The 16,046-nt window shown below is 30.5% G+C and overlaps 1 protein-coding gene across 3 annotated transcripts in view; it reads left to right on the forward strand.

The window, feature by feature from the left end:
• KIFAP3 (kinesin associated protein 3) overlaps positions 1-16,046 on the forward strand; it is a 128,018-nt gene that overhangs the window by 97,494 nt on the left and 14,478 nt on the right. For all 3 annotated transcript variants that reach the window (XM_014555981.2, XM_006173233.2, XM_032463764.1), the window contains one exon: positions 5,362-5,461. In XM_014555981.2, coding sequence (XP_014411467.1) covers positions 5,362-5,461 — 100 coding nt within the window. The remainder of the gene's footprint in view (positions 1-5,361; positions 5,462-16,046) is intronic.

The raw sequence follows: 16,046 nt of genomic DNA on the forward strand, positions 1-16,046 counted from the left end.
GTTGCGAGGATTTAGACACTGTTTAGCAAAATAGTTTTTTCATTCTAAATTCTGCTAGTATTTTCAAGGTAAAATTTAATTTTTACATAAATCTTACATATATTGTAACCTTGTTGATTCTACCACCCTTCCTTTTTCCAGGGATTTTTGGCACTAAGAATGGTAAATTTTTGCATATTCTGCCTTTTAATCTGTTGTACTATTGCTAATATTAATTACTTCATTGAATTTGTTTGGTTGACAAGAAGAAGGAAAGGATTTTTAATTAAGATTTGTAGCAGGTTGGAAATAAAAAAGCATTTAAAGTAATTACAGCTTTAAATTTAAAATCAATTAATGGCTCACTTTTTTTCCTGCTGTGTATTCATTCATGTGTTTTCATAATTGTGTATTTACATGTTGCCTGTAATACTGCATTATTTGTATATTTGATATAGATACTTGAACTGTGGAAAATTGATGCTTTACTTTGAAAATTAAATAGATTTCTTCCTAACTGAACTTTACAGTAGTTACGAAATACTGCTTTGTGTTTCAAACCAGATAGAGTAGATCATTAATTTCAATCAACCAGCATTTCTTAGTTCAGTAATGGCAAGCAGCTGTTCCTTACATGTTCAGATATTCATGATGTAAAATATATATGATATGAATTTTTTTGATAATAGAAATCAGAATTTCTTGGAATGATGTTTCTTGCTTTGAAGATTGATAGCTATTTTTCAGTGTGAATGAATAACCAGTTTCCAAGATCAAGTAAAACTTTTAACCATTTCAGTATTTGACTTTTTTGTTTTAATACAATTAGAATTTCAGAACAGATTTCTAAAAACTTACACCACATTTCCAAAATTAATTCATTTAAATTAACCTCTTAAAATGAAAATCATTAGCATTTTTCTGGGAGATATTATATAATTAGAATGTACAACTTACACTTTTGTGAGAAATCTGAATCATAAACATTTTTATATATCAAAATTTAGAAACAGCCACAGCTGATGGAAAAATAAATATATTTAAGCATTTGAAGGGCGAAATGTTATCATTAGGTATCCTCATGTTTATTGTTTTTTTAATGCCCATAGCCTGATGATATGGTAGATACTTGACAGCAGAGATTAAATGGCTCTAAGTTTAAAGATACAGTTCTCATATCAAGCCATCTGTATTTTTTTAGTTGATTATTTTACCTATTTCATTTTTCAGGAATAGTTCATCAACTAAATGAATAAATGTGGTATTCCTGATATGTATCATGGAGATCTAGATAATGTCAGTCTCTTGTCTTTTATTGTGTGCAATTATATCTTCAGAAACATCAGATAAATTTGTGATACTGCAGATTTGTTTGTATGCTTGAGCCATTTTATTGAAATCTCTGGATCTCCGTGAAACTTCAGGCTGCTTCTGGTAAAAGCACCTTTAGTAGCTTTTCAAACACAGAGGTTAAGCTAAATGGCCAGTGATTCCCTGGTCTTAACTTTTATTTAAAAATGAAAATAGCATTAGCTACTTCCTCATCATTAGTATTGCCCTCTATATTTTCTAACTCTTAAATATGTCAAAATGTATCTGTTTCTTTCTTGCTATTATTCTTAAAAAAGATCTTTGTTTTGTTATGTGAAATAGGAAGCTAACGTCTCCTTATAGTTATGGTAGTTTTTTTTCTTAGAGTCTAAAATTATTGTAACTGTAGTCCCTGATTTCCTTTTCTGTCATGAAAATGATGCTGTTTGCTTTAGAACTTTTACCCACAGAGGAAGAATGTTACAATTTATAAAGCTGTGTTGCTACTACACATTTCTAAATGACTTACTGCTTTTTTGTTGTTCTTCATTATTAGTTGTGGTGAATTTTATTATTAGCGTTTAATGTGTGAATATATTATAGAATATGATGCTTAATTTAAAATGGTTTATTTCTGTCTCAGGATCATTGTAAAACCATAATATTCATTTACCTGTGTGTTTATGCTTTGTATCTTATTGGGTTTAGCGAGATAAGTTGTGATTTCTCTATATTAGTCATTTCTTTTTCTCATTTTCTCCACTGTGGATACCTATTTTCTCTTACACAGTCATGATTTCACTTTTAGCTAGTTCACCAAGGAGTCCAGTTTACATTTGACTTTAAAAAATAAAATTTATTTAGGTAAAAATATATAGGAAGATACTGAGTTTTTTGTATTTTTTTACTTTTGTATAAGCCAGTTTTTTTAACTGAGTTTCAGAAATCAGAAGGTTGATAAATTACCTATGCTAGTAGTAAATTTGCTTTGATTTCATTTTTGTTCCAATATATACCCCATCTTAGTCATAATCATATTTATCATCATTACTTGGAGCACCTCAAAAAGGTGTATTATATAACTGTGGTCTGAAAGGTTTCATATAATTTAATAACCTAAATGTGTATAATGCTCTACAGCTTACAAGTGCTCTGGCATGTCATCTCTGTCTTCTGTTTTTCTCTGGTCATTTAAATGTTACATGAAATTTTATGGTTCCTTGTTGTGTCTTCAAAACAACAGGTTACAGTAGGAGCTTGAGACGGACACTCCTAGACTTACCTGGAATTTGTAACCAGAAACACATGATTCCTTTTTAGTATTTCTATAAAAGAATTAACTTTGGATGCAGAAATGCTGAGAAGCATAGATAGTTCCAAAGAAGTTGAAGTGCTTCAGTTGAGGATTGAACTTAAAATATAATTTAACTTTTATACCTCTTTCTAGTGAAGAATGATTGCTCATATAACAGAGTTACCTAAATATTGTCAAGCCAGTAAAGGACAGTGTAGGAGCTATAGTTTACTGAATGAACTGCAGTGTCCTAAGATTATTAAAAATAAGTTCAGAAGTATAAATTTACTCTTTTTTTACTCTCATAATATCAGGTTTATTGTATAACTAAACCAGTTTTATCCTGGATTTGTAAAATTTATGGCTGAATCTTTAAACTCAGATTTTTTTTTAGTTTCATCTCTATTTAATGAGATCCCTGTTTGTAGTTCCCTGTATTCCATTCATCCTTTTGCTATTCATTTTTCCCTTTGAAGACAATGAGAGTTCCAAATTAAGATGGAGATACTGAGAATTTGACAACAGTTTTTTTTTTTTTTTTTTAATTTACTTCTTCCTCATCTGGTTCACTTCACTAGGTCATGTTTCATGTAATGTAAACTTTTAAAGTATAATTCAGGTATCTTTTTATTTGGTTGCATTTATATCTGAGTGTTAATATTTCTGAGTGTTATAATCTTTTATGCTACTATCATGCTGAATATCTTTGTAATTATCTTCAAAGTGTGGTGTACATTTTATTTTGTAATTTTACTTAGCTTTGTTCCTCTAAAAATGGCATATTTCTTAAACCCCAATCCTCAATTATTTGGTTTTACTTTAACAGGAGAACTTACTGATTTTTGTGGTCTTAACCTTGTTAATTTTAGCTAAACTTTCACAGTCTTAGATCCATAGAAAGTTAATTATTTTAGCTGCTTAATTCTCAGCCAATGGTGTCTTAGCATTCCCATAATTGCACTTTTTGTAACTTCTCTGTGTATAGCTGGTCTTTTGAGGTATAGGATTTGTAACTCTTAGAGGACATAGAAACTGGACTAAATATTAGATACTTTTAAGCTACCTCTTAAGTATTTTAAATTTACTAAAGTAATGAGCAAATACCAAACATATTATTAACAAGATTCAACAATTAAATAATAATACAAGTCTTTAGTATATGATATGTAACAAATGGATGTATATGTAACAAATTAGTAGTACAAGAGTCTTACGGAAATACAGATTATTTTTACGTATTCATTTGCCAGCTGTATGAATTTTACCATCTACGTGATTTTTAGTACCCTTAACTCCTCAAACAGATTTTGTCGTTTAATTCCCACCTGCCTGTCAAGTCTCAGGTCACACCTCTGCATCCCTCCCTCCCCAAGTAGGATTTTCTAATCCCTACAGAACGCAATAAATCCTTTATTTTTCAGCCTCCAACACTCATTTGTACATGTATTCCTTCCTGTTGCATATCATTTATTAATGATATGTATTATTTAATTGCATCTTAAGTGTTTATCTTATATTTTACTTAACCTAAAAGTCCTGAAAACAGAAATTTGTATTGTAATTTTTTGTGTTTTCCACAGGACCTAGCAAGAGTTATTGCATATGGTAGGTATAAAATGATCATCTGGTCACTGAATAATTTGCTTACTATGTGCCAAATTTATAAACAATGTCGTGGGTATGACCTAGCCAACATTTGTCTAGAGGTCACCTAACAACCCAGAATACTTTCAGAAAAGGAAACTTTAAAATGCCTCAGAGCTTTTCAAATAGAAAGGATAGAAGCCATATACTAAAATATATTGGTTCTAGACATAGGACAGCTCTTGAAGCCATCACTTTGATCTTTTTCCTCAGATTCTTCTTATTCTTAACTTATTCATAATTCTATCGAAAATAAGTTATCTGAATTCAATGATTGGAACAAATGATAAAGTAGTATCACTCTAAAATAAGCAAGAAGTAATAATAAAGACTTATATTTAGGAAAAGAAGCACTTTATAAGCAAAGTATTCAAAAAGCATAGTAGTGCAACCATTTAGCATAGGTAGTCAAATATATCTAATTACCTAGGGCATTACTGTAGTTCATACTTACAATGAAGATTGAGTCATCAAGAAGTATTTAAATTATGTTCAGTATACTTTTTTAAAACGTGGGGAATGTAAAATACATTTACAAGGATTTATAACTTAAGTTTGTGTGTTTGTATGTGTGTGTGTGTGTGTTTTAAAGTTTGGCACTTAAAAATTCATATAAAAATTCATTTATTTGAAATATCTAATTCCCTAATCATGATACACAAATGAAGCTGTCTGGGTATAAAATGTGGAACATACCAAGTGTTGCTCTTTACTAATATCATGCTATTTAATGTCTCAGAACTCTCTTTCCTTACTCATTCTATTTCTGTTTCTTTAGCCTGGAATAGAATTCTACTGTCTTTCCCTACCTCGCCTCCCACTTATCTTTTTGTATCTTCTCCACAAGACTATAACCCCCTTGAAGGTGGAGATTGTTTTATTCATCTCTGTAATAAAATAGTACTACCACAGAGTAGATGCTAAATAAATGTCCAAATGTTGTGCTGCATTGTTGTGGAAGAACACTTAAGCATGTATGGTCTTCTGTTCATACTCCCAAAGAGAACAGCATGTCATACTGACATTTTTCTTTCCAGATTAAATATACAGGTTATTTTCTATCACGTTGCTTGATAGAATAGTTTGCCTTTTATTCCCTACAAAGATGTTGTGCTACTTTTCTTTCTTTTTAGATGGATTAGTTGCCTCTGAAGGAGCCATGAGTCCAGATTTCTTCAATGATTATCACCTTCAAAATGGAGATGTAGTCGGGCAGCATTCATTTCCTGGCAGGTAAACAGTCTTCCAAGAAAAATCTAATATATGGTGTTTCCTTTGTTTTTGAAATACTAAAATTCTCTTCAATCCCTGTTTCTCTTTTTCCACTAAAGAATTTTTTTTAAATCCTGAATATTTTCAAGAATATGCTTATTTGATTCTAAATTAACTTATGAAGTCACATTTTCTATGTAAAAAAATGAAGATCACTGTTCTAAAAATAATATGCTTCCTCACTTTGGAAAATGCAGGCTGTCTATTGAAATAGACAGTATTTTTGCCAAATTAATGGCTCAGGTTGTATCCTAAGTCTTTTCCAAAGCCAATAAAATATAATATAAAATAACAACGCAATAATGTATTTTAACAATTACTGACATCACTTTCGAAAGTTGATGCTTTGATTAAAGACTTTTTCCTCCCTGTATGGCATTCAAGTAAAATACTTAAGAAAAAAAATTGACATGCCAGCATTATTGTGCAATTATAATAAAGTTCCCCCCAGCAGATATCCTGCTTCATTACTGATGTCATAGATTTTGTAATCTTGCCAGAAAGTGTAAACAATACCTTCCCCTTCATATCATTCCTAGAGGTGTAATATTGTAATTCAGAATGACTGTTGAAATTTCACATTAAAATGATCTAATGAATAGGTGTGGTGCTTTTGCCCTTAAGACTATTTTTTCTTTAAATTATTGATTTAATTTTCTCTTCTAAAATTAAACTTTTTATTAACATAAACTTTTCTGTTTGGAAGATATGTTTATGTATTTTTTTAACTGAAAGAATACAGTTGTAACCAATGTGCTATAACTCTGAATCATCACTTGTAATAAGCCATTTTAATCCAGTAGTAATAATTATTGTAACCATTATGATTATCTAGTGTGTATAATTTATTTTGTAAATATTTATCATATTTATTCTAATCTGCATAGCAACTTTTTAAAGCAAGTATTATTATAGACATTTTACAAACAAATAAATCAAGGCTTTAATAATTTAAGTAACCAGTTCACACGCATAGGATGGTTGAGAAGAAAGTCTGAACTATATCTATATATATATCTATAGGTCTCCAAAGCTTATGGTGTTTACATTATAACATACTGCCTAATTCGGAAGGACACATAGGATACTGTAGTAACTTTTAAGTGTTTTGCTTTTTTTTACCACAACCCACTTTAAGAAATACCTTTCATATTGCAACCCAGTGCACACATACATATTTGTTTATATACACGTATATACCTATACATATGTGTAAAACAAAAAATGTTTTAAATGGTAATTATTCTATCAGTAGTAGTAGTAGTAGTAGTATGCTCTGTTTTATTCTATTTTGTTTTATTTTTGAAATACAGATTGCAACCCACTGTATTGATTTCACAACTTACTGGTGGTTGTGACCCAAAGCTTAAAAGTATAGTAGAAAAATATAGGAGTATTTCATGAAATGCAATAACCTTATATGCAATTCAGCAGTCTTTAGTGAACTTCAAATAAATAATAGCACTTTAGAAATGATTTCATTGGTGTACTGGATTGTTTTGGTAAAAAGCTCCTTGCCTTACGAAGTAAAAATTAAACATGGTTAAATACCAGAAAGCATATGGCATTTGATTACTTCTTATATCTCTGTCTGTATTGGCTATAATTATTTAAATAGAGGCTGTTTAATTATTATAACTACTCCATCATGTGACAATTCACTGTACAAATGTTTTCTAAAACATAATTGGAAAAGGAAGAAATGATTTGGTTATATAATCCCAATATTTATACTGAAGATTTTTGCTGATAGCATTTATTAGATTAATTTTTCTGCCATTCATGTTTCACTGTGAACAAAACATTGTTATTGTATTTCCTGCAGAAACTGCTGCTTTAAAGAAATCAGACTGATACTAACCATGCATTACTTATTTGAGATAGACTTGTTTATTATATATATAGTTACATGATCTTTAAGAACCTGAACATTTTCATTAAAACTGAATATACAAAAGAATGAACTTGTGAGTTCAACTCAGCAAAATCTTTAATTTCTGATTTTTTTAAAAAGATCCTTTTATAAAGCAATAGAGATGTTTTGAGAGATGGGCATACTCAGTGACTAAGTTATGTACTGTGTTCAAAGATTTCAGGATTTCATTTCTCAGTTCTGTTAATAAGTTTTTTAAAAATGACTTTGGGAAAATTCTCTTACCTTTGACCTTCAGTTCCTTTTCAACAGTAAAAATATTTAAGTAGCTTCTTTCACATCATAAAAGACATATCACAGTAATGTTGGCTTAAAGGATTAGTTAATAAAACTTACTGTAGACTATATGTTTTTTCAAATCAAAAGTGATACACTTATTTATTATAATCATTTTGAATTGGGATTTCTTTTCCCTTTAAAAAGAACTTCCCCTGAGAAAATAGTCTTTCATCTCTTGTCTTTTGTAATTTTTCAGACCTTAAATCATGTAACAGTATCGTTTTCTCTTTGTTTCCAGAAGAAATAATTTACAATGAATTTCGTCAGTTTTTTTGTAGGTAACAGATCAAATAAAAAGACACTCTAAATTTTATTAGCAGATACAAAGAAAACTTACAGTATATCCAAAAAATCATAATTGTTCCTTGCTACATTCTGTTTTATTGACCTTCTCTAGAATCATTTATTCTTCCTTTTATTCAGTCATTTTTGGTTGTTTGGGATTGTCTTTTATTAGGATTTTTATGTTCTTCTTTGATAGAAGCAAACCATGGATCTTAACTCTGGCTTATTTTTTTAATTCTTCAAAGATTTAACCATTTTAAGCTGCTGTGTGATTGTTTACATATTTTGGCATGATAATTTTGATGGATAATGTCCCAGATGTGACATTTTAAACTAATGGCTACCCTTAAGCTTCTGATATTCAGTGGGTAAATTTAAAACCTATTATATCAGATAACATTGACTTAGAATAATACTTTTGACATTTTCACTGTAATTGATTTTAAGCAAAATGGAATGTTTTTTGAAAAGTGTAAACAAAAGGTGTGGAACTTATTCTTCATCTTCACTGTGAAGATAAGAATAAACAGACTTAATGAACAACATGAAGAATTTGGGTTAACTATGAAAGAATAATGTGGATTGAATCTTGGATATTGGAAAAGCTGATTCCTTAAAATCAGGAAATGTTACCTATTTTGAGGGGTTTTTTTTCTTTAAATTAGGTAAATTGTCCAAATGATTCACAAATTCTTTCCCTGTTCTTCATTATATGTCTTTGATAAACAAGCAGTGTCAACGTAATTGGAGCAATAATTCTAAAAAATAATGTATAAAATGTGAGTTTTTATAATTACTATTGTTTTGAATAATTTGAGAATGTGAAACAGTATGACAGTGCCAAGTGGCATGCTCTTCAGCCGTACTTACGGCTTTTCAGGCTTTGTGGGTTTTTAACATGTCAGTTTCAGGGGATTCAGGTAAAGTAGATGGTCCCAAGTTTCTGTAAGGTAAAGAATAAATTTCTAATTTGTATGATAAGGGGTTTTTATTTTTTGTTTAACTTGTTCAAAGAAAAAGTCTTCAGTTTCTTCCTGAAATGACAATGTTTAGTAATAGGACAAATCTGTTAAAATGGGGAAACTAAGTCAGATTTAGAGATTGTTCAAACAGTTCAAATTGTATTTCTTATTAAAATCCAGGTCGAGGAGTCCTTCTTAGTATGAGTATCTGCACTTTTGTGATATAGCAAGGCAGTTTAATTGGAAACAGTAAAAACTGCTAAACTCATCCATCCTATCCTACAAGGGAGATTGGATGTTTGATGAAATACATACTGGCATTTGGACAGCGAATCCTGGGTTTTAAACACGTGTCACTCTCAGTTTGAACGTCTTGGCGCCGGAATTTCCCAACATTTAGAGTTAATGCAAAATACATTAGGGCTCCAAGGCATTAGCTATAGAGTTGCCATTCCCAGAGGGTCAGATGTAAATCTTCCCTTCCCCAGATCTGAACTGGTGTTAGAAAGTAAAGTGGAACTTGCTATTGAGGCTAATTAAAAATAATAGGAGTAAAACTAGCTTTTTTTCCCCTTATATACAAGGTATCCATACCATATTTTTGGACTGTTTTTTTTTTTTATTATAACTCTTACTTTTCAAGACTAACAAGAACCTCATGTTGAGTATTTTTAAACTGCTTCCAGCTTTTACAAATCAGTTTTTGTTACAGTAAAAATGGTCCATTTTTCTTTTATAGGAATCCAATTTTCATAAACTGGAAAAAAATTTCGGAGACTGCTTAAGTTTCCTTGGGGCTTTGAAAAATATTTTTCAGAGGGCCTGGAGTTCTTTGTGGTTGGCACAGTGATGTCATTTACTGACCATTTCACTGGTGTCAAAGATGAATGAGATGTGTGCATTATCGGAGCCAGCTGATTCTACACTTTCATTTTCTGTGTGTGTGCTCTTTTATTTAGCATGCCCCTTTTTTTTCTTCCTGAGTATTTGGTCATTGATTTTTCTGTTCATAACATGTATTACAGATTTCACATATATACCGTTTATTCTGTTCTCTAATTTATTTTTTCAACTATTAAATCACAGTTGAAATGCTAGTTGCACTTTTTAAATTATACTGAATAGAACTAACAAATTATTTTCTTAATATGAAGGAAATAATCTTTTATTTAGATTTTTAATGTATATTTTTTCATATACATTACATGCGAAACAGTAGACTTACTTCTTTTAGGTGTAAGGCTGCCTTAATTATACTCAGCTATTTAGTTAACTTAGTTTTTTTCACTTGAGAATAGCAACCTCAAAATTACACATTCCCTGTCTAAAAGACATGAAGTGTTTACTGACCTACACATTATTCCTTGAACTATATATTAGGATATTTTTTCAAAGCAGTTATTCAAAAGATAAATCCAATTATTATCTATGTTACATCCCTTAATTTTGTGATCAAGAAATTCTTTTATTTTGAGAGGAAAAGTAAATATGCCTATAAAATCCCTTCTTTGGTAAGTTCTGTATCAATTTTTAATTGATAAACAAAACTTCCATTTGTTCTAATAGTTTGTTTTAGTGACCCTCGTTACTGTGGCAGTAATGCAGAAATTACACAGAAGGGTCAAAAGAAAGTGAAAAGAACCTCCTAGAAACATTTCCTTTGACAGATATTGAGACCAGCCATTTGTTCCACAGCATTGTAAGAACTATGTGAATTGTCAAGTACTTAAGTCTTTTAAAGATAATCATCAAAAAACACTGCTTTATTTAATGTGTAGCTTTTTTGTTACTAGCTTCCTATTACTTTTTCTCAGAGGAGAACATGCTTCATGAAGCCTTTAAAAACAACTCCTGACTTTAGTAATTTTTCCAGACATGGTGATTACAAAATAAAGCAGCCAGATTCCATTTTCACCTGTCAATTGCCGAAGATTTTTCAATGCTAATACCCACACAAGGGAGCAAAGAGGTACTCTGGTATACCCCTTGTGGGAATTTAAATGGATAAAACCTTTGTGAAATGTATTTGGTAACAGAGAACAGGAGCTTTAAATCATAGCCTTCCTTAACTCTGTAACTTCATTTCTAAGAATTTATCCTTATGAAGTAATCATAAAGATACTTTATCCAGAGACAAAGACTAGGTGAATGATTGTGTGTCCAAAAAAAAAAAAAAAAAAAGATACACTGAGCGCAGTGAGATACACTTATCTAATTGTGGAGTAAATGTTATTTTCAGCACCTACTTTGGTGCCACATGATGTTGTCCACATATTATATTATACCAGTACTCTGATTTAAGTAAATATGAAAATCAAAATAGGTAAAAGTAGATACTCACTTCACATAAAATTCTTATTTTTTAAGAATTGACCACAGAGACCTTTTAATTTGCTTCTTCCTTATTGAAAATAATTTTAATAAAAATATTATTCACCTATGATGTTTTGATAGCATAAAATTGAGTATACTGCTGCCACATCTGTAATTCTAGTGATGAAGGGAGATAGTTGAAATATTTAGTCTTTCCATTTATATTTTTTGCATGTATTAAAACATGACAACAGATTCATTGATTAACGTTAATATGTAAACATATTTTCATTTTAAGACAAGCCTTTTATTAAGCAATGTATAATGTTTTTTAAAAACTTACTGAACGCTTTGTATATGCAAGGCGCTGTTACACATTTTATTAACTCTTTGTTCATCATGTGCACATTTGCATAGTTCCCTAATACTTGTTCTTAGCTGTATCCAGGTTGGAATATTTGCAAGAGTTGCTTCTTAATTTAAATGGAATTTGGGGTTAAAACATACGCAGTAGAACCTCTTTATAGAAACAATGATGTTGGGTAACAAGACAATATCCTGTTTACTTCTAAAAGTTACTCTGTTTCAAGGTCTATGATTTGATCTCAGAATATCCAGAGCTGTGCAAATTTGCATTATAATTATTTTCTGTTATCCAAGTGACATTGTTTTTAATATATATAAACATGTATTTCAAGCTCAGTAACAATTGCTATACCTAGGTGTAACCAATAGATGTAATTTTAAGTTCTTCCCACCTTCATCAGTATTAACCAATCAGTAATACATGGTAAAATTGAATAAAGCCATTCGCTAGAAATAATACTATATGACAGGTAAAATTCTAAGGTAAAGAAGTGGTTAAATTTGTGGGATGGTAGAAACAGAGGAACAAGAGTGGAAGTAGCTGTGTAACACAGGTCTGATAAGAAAGTCAAACCAAAACAAATAATGGTTTTACACTATGAGATTCTTACTCTAAGAAAATCCTTACATTAAATCATACTTTTTCTTTCTAAATACTCCTGTAGCAATTCTGCTAGTTATTTTTTTTATTTCAGAAGATAGAATGTCTTAGGAGCCTTCAAAGAATAAAATGTTTAAGGTTTTTTTTTTTTTTGTCTAAATCTTAGTATACAAAGACTAATAACTTGTATATAGCTACCACTTATATCGTCATGTATCTCATTTGATCACCAACAGTGTGTGAGGTGTATAGGGCAAAGAGTAGTATTGTCCTTATTTTTGCAAATGTGGATATTAAGGCTCAGAGATTTTTAAGAGACTCACTCAAAACCAGATAGGTAGTAAATAGTGAAGCATTTAAGCTTGGTAAGAGCCAGCACTTTTAGTATTACACCATTACTGCCTCCACGTGGCAAATAAATATATTAGTCTAACAGTGAACTGCACTTGAGAAAGTTTGAGAGTATATCTTATCAAAATTCAGGGTAAGATATGTAGGTTTTGTTGTGTAATGCAACATATTGTTTACTTAGTTTGTTTTAATACACTTGGTATGATTTACTGCAAATTGGTGTTTAAATTGCTTGGAGACAAGTTGCTAAAAATTTATTAATGCATTAAGTAATTAGTTCACTGCCATTAAATTCTCTTAAGTAGTTCGTTAAATTCTCTTAAGTAGTTCGTTAAGTTCTCTACAAATTAATTCAGTTGTATAAAAAATTAGGATGAAATGAGTGGGATAATCTCAGTCTATAAGCGTTATTGTCTCATGCAAATCATTTGTTTAGCTAATTAACCAATGTAAATGTTTATATACATGATGATGTTGTTTTATGCCTACAAATGAGTCTTCAAGATTAGTTTTAGTTGTCTTATTTGTTTAGACTGTTTAATAAGAGGAAACTTCTTTCTAGCCTTGAAAAGGCAAAGCTTACTCCTAAATTCAGTTCCACTGCTTAGGCACTAATGATTTGCATTTCCCAAGGAGAATTGAATTAAGTTTTATTAGTAAATTGGGCCTATAACTTTTAAGGCCAGATTTTATTAGATTATCACACATCAGCATTAGCAAATTGTAAACTTTACTGAAATATAGAAATATAAGCCAAAAATCAAGGCTTAGAATCCTGAAAACCTGGGAAGATGTTTTATTCTAGAGAAAGTATACTCCTGACTTGAAAAAAATATCTTAAGTGATTTACTTTCCTTTGGAAATAAGCAAGAGAAGTGACAGAGAGCAACAGAACTGCTCTCATCAAACCCGTGTTAATTTCAGTCTAGTGATCTGAGCTAAGTTTTTGGAGGCATGCATGTTAGTTATATGTAAAGTTCAAAGATGCTCCCAAAGGAAGCCAAATTTGTTGTCATTTTATTAGGACTTTCATTTAGGAGAAGAAATTGAGCATAACTGAGTCTATAAATTAAAAAAGTATTCTGAATATGACTGGGTCCTATAAAAACATTAACACATCAAATACGGTATAGCTTTGTACTAGAAGAAATGACATGGGAGTTAATCCAGTCATGGCTAGGAAGTTAATTACATCACCACCATTTAAGAGTGATTATCTAATGTTAAGGTTTATACATTTTTATACATCTTAATTGCATTTTGTTGGCTGTACACACACATAAAAATTAGTTATAAATTTAAAAAGAAAAATAGAAATTCTTAAGCAAAAATGGCTATTTTATGACATAATTGGCCTATGAAATGCTCTTATTTTCAAAAAATTAAGTGGTTTTTTTTTAAAGGAATACAATGTAGATTACCATCAGAAAGACTTGCTTATCTGTATTCTAATAAGAGTAACAAAATTATAAGCAATTTGGTTGATAAGCACCACCCCCCCCCCAAAAATAAGAGAGGAAAATAGCGCATGTCATCTTTTATTTCCTTTAAGTCTGGATTCAGTGACACTGAGCTTACTCCTAAACTCAGGGATAGGTTGATTTACTCTAGCCCATCTTTGTTTTGATTGATTTAACAATGTGATTTAAGTATTTATGAACAATTGTTTAAAAATCCTTGTATTAGAAATGTTAAACAAATGTTTTTTCTTAAGTATTTTTTAAAAAAAGGATGAAACCTAGAGCCTGTAGATTTTTAAGTGTAATATTAATTAATTCCCATATTCTCCATATTACCCATAGTCCTTCCAGATGTGCTATTATAAATAGCTCACTCCTCAGATATGAGCCATATGGGCTCTGTAAACTGATTTGCACTAATTTTGAATAGAAATTGTACAGATTACAGATGAATTATTAAAGTAAATGTATATTGCCAAATAAATCTAAGAGCAAAATATTAAACTGCAGTAAACGAGAAAGGAATGTGCAAATGAAGACCTGCCTACTTTAATAAGTTTAGTGGTTACCTTCTCAGTTTCAACCAAAAGAGAAGTTTCTTTTCTTTCTCTTTTTTTTGTTATTGTGTTTTTCTTTTTTTTAAAAAAAAAAAAGTTCTATAAAACTGCTTACAGAAGTATCTAAGACAAAAACAAGGAAATATAATGTTCTAAACTCAGCCAGTCCAAACCACTTGAGCTGCTATGACAGCTCATAAAACTGAGAGTAGTTTTTAACTGGGCTCTGTTTTGCATTGCCAAAGTGAATTTTCCTTGCAGGAAGTAGCCAGAGGGTTTATTTAGTTTCCAGTCCAAGGCTTTGATCTTTTTGTACTGTCACATCTCGGGTTACAGAGCCCTTTTTCACTGCAGTAAATCTGCAACCGTTAATGAGAATAAAATTTCCTCCTCCTCACTGATCACATGTTGTTAAATGCCAGAACACAGCCAACTGCATATTTGCAAAATTTCAGCTACGATGTATGAAAACATTGCAATCAGTTTAATCTTGTTGTCTTTGTAATTCATTTTATTGGGCTTTCTTCCTTTTTAAGTGACCTATTTTATCAAGTAAGTAAGTGGTTGCAAGGCCAAACCTGGGAGAAAGATTTAAAATGTCAATAAGCTGAGAGGAGGAAGGTGTGCATGTATGGGGGAGGCAGAGTGAGGGAGTGAGTGCACATGCATTTATACTACCATTAACATTCAGATTGGCTTTACTTTAATTTGGCTTTTGAAAGACCAAACCTTCCTTTCTCCTCAAATAAACTAAGCTGGCTTGTTATTTCTTTGATTATGTTGTATGTTCAGTTTCCACATAAATTTGCACCTAATGAGTTTGTTTAATAAGTCAGAACATTATTTAACTTTTGATTCAGAGAAGATGTCATAGTATTTAAAGATATTTAAAGGATTTCAAAAGACTTGAACTCTACATTATAAGAGCTATTCTTAAAGTAAAAATAACATCATTATAAGTATCTACTGACCCATCTTACCAAATGGGGCCTTACACCTACTGGAAATGCTATAAATATCTGTTAAATAAATCAATGGAAATTCAAAATCACATTTAAGCAAACTGATTTTTATACAATATTAAATATATAATTTTCATACTGAAGTACATTTAATGTTTTCTTTTCAACACTTAAAATTTATTTTACTCAGTAACCTTTTTAATTGAGAAACACTTGGATGAGCTATAGGGATAGAGATCAGTAAGAAATAATCCCTTTCCCGTCGAGAAGCTTAAAGTTTAGGGTTAAAATACAATTTTTTAGGATGACTTAAAGTGTCCTACTACTCCTTATTTCACTTTCTTTTTTTTTTTTTTTTTTTTTTTGAAAAATTTTAAAGGAAATACTATAATCAGGCTTAGAAAAAAGAATTAAGGAATTAATCCTATGTACAGGGTCAGTTTTTAGACATCAGGGGTCTTCTATACATTCCTGCTC

The sequence above is a fragment of the Camelus ferus genome, chromosome 21 (genome assembly GCF_009834535.1).
Source record: "Camelus ferus isolate YT-003-E chromosome 21, BCGSAC_Cfer_1.0, whole genome shotgun sequence".
Taxonomy (NCBI): Eukaryota; Metazoa; Chordata; class Mammalia; order Artiodactyla; family Camelidae; genus Camelus; species Camelus ferus.